Genomic DNA, 5,435 nt, shown 5'->3' with positions numbered 1-5,435 from the left:
TTTCAGAAGTGTGAAGTTCTTAACTGTACGGTGAGTGTAGTTAGCTATGGGCATCAGCTCTGAGAATGAGGCATCTGAGTCATGTTTCTTAACATTAACTGCAAAAACTCCTTTGCCAAGCCCCGTTTTAGTGCTGAGAAGGTGTAACACTGATAATGGTGCAAAAGAAGGAGCTACTTTTTTTCTGAGTTTGTCACATCTGAAAGCTTCTGCAGGAAAAAAAAACACCACAAACCCTAAAGTGTAGTAAATCCTGATGGAGGTGATGGACCTGTACAGCCAAAAACATAGGCACAAATACATCCATTTATGCTGCATCAGTGAACACACAAGTGTTTGAAGCATAACCTGTTAACAAGGCTGGGAGATTTAAACTTCAGTAACTGAACTACAGACACCAACATTTTGGGTTCTGAGGAACTTTATTTGTGACATTTCACCAGTTAGGGCCCAAATACTACAGCTTGAGTTGCACTGGCGTGATTTTTCTTCAGAATGCAAGTTACTTCCTTGTGGAAGAGGTGCTGTAGGCTTTTTTTATTAGACAGCAAAACACTGCTTTACCCTCAATTACAGCAAGATGTATTCTGACAGAGCAGTGAGGTTAAGTGCGTGGTAAGTCATGCACTTGCAGATGGCTTTGGCAAGTCTAGTTCAATGGCAAGGTACCAGTAGTTCAGGGTGTCAGGAGAGTTTGAGTCCTTGATGGTGGTGGAGACAAGCAGTTGAAGTCGCGGTAGCAAGGTCACCTGAAAGCTATTTGTGTAGCCTGTTTTGGGCTGTTAAAAGTGACTCCTGTATTGCTGCACACATTCATGAACAAAGTGAGAAGGCTATGTTCACATAAGTTGATTCAATATATTCAGTTTAGTGCTATCTTTAAATAATTTGTGGGGGGAGATGTGTTTTTTAAAAAGCAGTCATAGACAGGCTGACTATATCTAAACATTTGCAGTTTCTGGTTTCAGCATGTAGTACATGGAAACAATATTTACAGAGTAGAGGTCAAAAGATCCCTTTGATACTTTTGTATAACAAGTAGTCATTTGATGTCCCTCACAGAGGCTGAAATCTTCTAAATAACAAAGGACTTGGTATGCTTGAAATCCTAAATGAAGCAAAAAAGATTACATAAGCAAGAGGTCAAAGATTTTAACCAGATTAACATTTAGTGTACATTTCAGAAGAAACCAAGAGATTGAACAGAAATGCACCTGAAGCACTGTTTGTGATATTTACTCTTTCCCAGAAAGGAAAGTTTACAGCGTGGGCTGCTACACAAAACAGAAATACACAAGTATCAAACAGCTCTGCTGAACATCTGATTTGTAAGTGCATTAATACTGATGACAGTTCTTCAAAGTTTGCTCCAGAGCAACCAGATCCTTGGCCCCAGTGAGTTTCTCTTATACATACCAGGTGAAGGAATACATGCAAGGTATTCAGTATGTTGTTTTGATTAAAGAAGTAGGTGGCATTTGGTGAGATTTTAAGGCTACTACTGTAGTCTTAAACTATAGCTAGTGAAGTACACTGCTTGTAGTTGGAAGCCTGGAGTTTCACTCTTTTTGCAGCAATGTAAGAGCTGGAGCAGCCTATGTGCAATTAAAGCCCTTGAGCCCTCTCACAGAGGAAAGGGAGAAAAAAAAAGTAGTAAGCTTCCATACTTGATCATGCCTTTTGACCCACATTAATCTTAAGAGAAATTAAGGCCCAGTCTTTCTGTCACTGCTGCCATGGACTGTCTGAGTTTGTTTCCTTGATTAAATGTACAAGAAAGACAAAGTGGAAGCCTTCACAAGAAAAGGCATCATTAAGTGGACAGTAAGAGATAAGCCAAAGAGGGTGTTACCTCTTCAGAGGGAAGATAATAATGAAAATAGGAAAGAAAAAATGAACCAAGCCAATAGAACAGGGAGGTGTAGGAAGTAGTAAGTAAAAGGCAACCAGTTAAAAATCCAGTTACTGTGGGTAAAGAGATGGCAGAGCACAGAGCAAGGTGCTGTAGTTGTATGGCACTTGAGACTGAGTAACAAGCTATACATGCAAACAGAGCTGAGGTGTCTCCAGGTGTTGGTAGCAGGTAAGGTTTGGCAGGTTTACACAAAAACATCACAGATCCAAGTAATTACAAAAATAGCTAGAGCTTTTTAAACACTACTGAATACTGAATACTTGCCTTTTCACTTGTAGATTGATAGTTGGTCTTCTTTCTGTTACCGGAACAGGAAAGGAACAGAGGTTAAATAGTGACTTTTTTCTGGTCCTAGGTTTAACCCTTTGATAACATCATTTATGAATGCATTTTTCCAGATTTCTAGCAAGCCTTATGAGTTTGTCCATATCTTAGAAAAAAAGTTACAATAATAAATCCATTGAATGCCTTTAGACAGCTGTCATCTCATAAACCCCTGTCAAATTACATTCCCCAGCTTGTCTTTTCAAGACTTCCAGTTACTCTTTTTGTCTAGTTCATGGCTGGCGTAAGTCACATGGTATTTTGAAGTAACATTTGTATTTCTTTTTAATACATTGCTTTTTTTTTTCTTTTAACTTGCTACTACCTACCAGTGTTAAGAAACTTTTAGAATAAAAAAAACAACAAAAAAGGAAAACAATAGGCCAAGCTGCAATGAAGCATACACTTTTAACCTTGCATGGGAGCACCAAAATAGCTTGAGGAATTCTGATTTCCAACTAAGAAATTTTAATGCATGAAATAAACACATATCTAAGGAGTAGACCAGACGCCCTCAGAAAGTTTTGAAAGCTTACGATGTACTTACACCAGCTGTATTTTTACAAAACATTTCCTGAAATAATCTGTAGACGTCAGTATGAGGACAGTTCAATTTGGTTCTGATCGTCTTTTGTCTAGAGTGAAGAATTGACAAATGCATGCCAGTAGCTGTCTTAGGGGTAGTAACTATATAAAAAGGGTTGACAACTATATAACTGTATAAAAAGCCACATCTCTACATTTATCACAGTAATAACGCTTAATTCATTTTCTGCCCAGCACACTGGTTCTAACTGGTTCTAACCAGCTGGTATATAGGATCGAGTTTATTGTAACATTCAAAAACCCCACTGTACATGAACCACAAGAAAGGCCTTTTACAACCACCACAGTTACCAAATCATCAGAAATGTACGTGAAGTTGCAGTGATTTGTGTACTTCTTGCATGAAGATACTTACTGGGAAGAGCTTTCCTCTGGAAAAGAAAAACAACAATAGCATAAGAACCCTTTCTTAGCAGATATAAAGTTATTTGAAATACTTATTGCATCTTATTTAGCCCCACAGTTTCTAGAAAGGGTTTCTGAATGTAAATGTAATTTTGGTGCAGTGACATTTCAGCAACAGCGACAACGGAGCGGGTTGCTTTCAGAGGTCGTGAAACTCCTGAGCGGCAGCTCTGTTCGCCTCCTGCTCGCAGGCCATGGGCGCTCTCAGCCCCCCGACGTGCGGCCCCCCTTCCTGCCGCGCTGGGCCCGGCCGGCACCGCTTTCTAAACCCTGCGCAGGGTTCCCCTGGCGCCCAGCTTTTTGCAACCTGAAAAGCCCAGCTTGCTTTCTCCAAATGCACTTCTGTCACGACCCAGAAGAGGGAGCCGGTAGTTTAGTTTTCCCCTCACCTGAACTCAGCCGCTCAGACCTTCTAGACTGACTAGAAATGACCTTGCACGGCTTGTTCTTACGCTGCCTTTCTTTGCCGTTCCCCATCAGAACTGGAGCTGAGATGCTCCAGGATCCAGGGGTCGGCTGGCAGCTTTCCCTGGACTGCTGTTCGGTTGCCTTATGCCTCTGCACAGACCTCTCCACGTCATTGCTGGAGTATCTTTGCAGAAGTTGGCAGAATAAAAACGACTGCACAGAGTTGCTGTTGTAGTGTCTTTAGCTTTGGTAGCAGGGAGTTAGTGCCCACACGAACAGGACATGTTGCAGTCAGCAGAAAGACACAAGGAAAGAGCAATTTTGTTTTACTTACTTGCAAAGTAGCCCTTTTTTTGGGCATAAAATACTCCAAGGCCACACAATGCCATTACCAGAGCCACAATTACTACAGCAGCGATGATACCGCTTACGTTTAGATCATCTGTAATCACAAAACATAGTTCCATGCTGTAAACAGTTCCATGACTGGATTTCCCCCTCCTCCCCACCCCCCCAAATACTACAGGCACCTATTGGTATGGGCAAGTGGTCCTTGGTCCAAGCTGCACAGGTTACTTAGTAGCACTTAGATGTAGCACTGCTGTAGCACAGGCACATGAAGGGGAGTACTTGATACACGGGTGCTTGGGTGGGATCAAAAGTCAGGAAAGAGTAAGATGGATCACGGGATACATGCTCCTCAGAATACCTACTCCAGTAAGTATTTTTCAGGTCATAAGTCTAAGGGGAAATATCTTCAAATCTTTAAAAGTCTGAAGTGTTTTAAATATAGTTAGATTGCATAAAATAGCTGGAATGGCTGATAGCAATGTCAGGTCCTGAAGAACTAATTCAGGAGAGTTATTTACAATTCAATGCTTTTTTACATAGCAAGGCTTTTAAAATTCAAGACAATGAAGGCCAACAGCTACTTTAACTCAGGTCTCTAAAGTTAAGCTCTTCACTGGGCTACCAAAACCTTTAGCCATTTTTATTCTGAAGGTGATGACCCGTGCACATTCCCTGGTAGAATCACTAAGAGCTTCCGATGATCATCCATTCCAGGAAAAAAACAAAACCACCACCAAGCAGAAACCTCTCCATAGGTTTCTGTTACATGTTCAGCTACTTGTTTGAATCCTGACTTTAAGCATATATTAATACACAGTCAGGAATGTTACCCCAAAACCAATCAACTATTGTGTATTCCTTGACAAGACAGTTCAGGACTTTGGTGGGTATTTCCGCAACAGAAAGGTTCTGCCTGGGTAGCTTGTGGAACACTTGCTCGTAATCTACCAGGAATGCATCAAAAGCTGTGATTCAGTGATTCTGTTAAGTTCCAGTAAAGCACCAGACAACTGACAACTGCTTTATGGAATACCTGGACATGGACTTCTGTGCAGTATTTGTTAGGGTCTTTTAGAAACTTTCAACATTTCTTTACCATCTGCTTTTCTACCACACCTGAAAGAGCTAACTTTCTATTTTGCAAAAACATTCATACATTTCGGGTTACTACAGACTCCCCCTTCCCATCCCCCCACCCTACCCCTGCTAAATTCTTTATTAGCTGACTAGTGTTACACTTTGCCTACACTGTTCAAGTACAAAAGAAACACAGCAGGATTAAAAAAAAAAATAAAATTAAGGTACACTGACTTCTTCAGGGTTCCTCTAGCAGGTATGAGTCATTCAGTTACATTTCTGATCTGTTAGGATAAGATCTCACATGAGCACATCTCAAAAGGAGGCTTTTCATAAAGAAAACAACTCG

At 40.8% G+C, this 5,435-nt stretch overlaps 1 protein-coding gene across 1 annotated transcript in view; it reads right to left on the bottom strand.

The window, feature by feature from the left end:
* Positions 1-1,075: 1,075 nt before the first annotated feature.
* JAM2 (junctional adhesion molecule 2) overlaps positions 1,076-5,435 on the bottom strand; it is a gene marked incomplete at both ends in the record, with an annotated part of 39,740 nt that continues 35,380 nt past the window's right edge. The window contains 3 exons of the mRNA XM_084265375.1: positions 1,076-1,108; positions 2,180-2,213; positions 3,989-4,100. Coding sequence (XP_084121501.1) covers positions 1,076-1,108; positions 2,180-2,213; positions 3,989-4,100 — 179 coding nt within the window. The remainder of the gene's footprint in view (positions 1,109-2,179; positions 2,214-3,988; positions 4,101-5,435) is intronic.

Source organism: Gallinula chloropus, assembly GCF_964237585.1.
Source record: "Gallinula chloropus genome assembly, chromosome: 1".
NCBI lineage: Eukaryota > Metazoa > Chordata > Aves > Gruiformes > Rallidae > Gallinula > Gallinula chloropus.
Note: the sequence above shows the minus strand (reverse complement) of the source record. Positions and strands in the feature narration are given on the sequence as shown.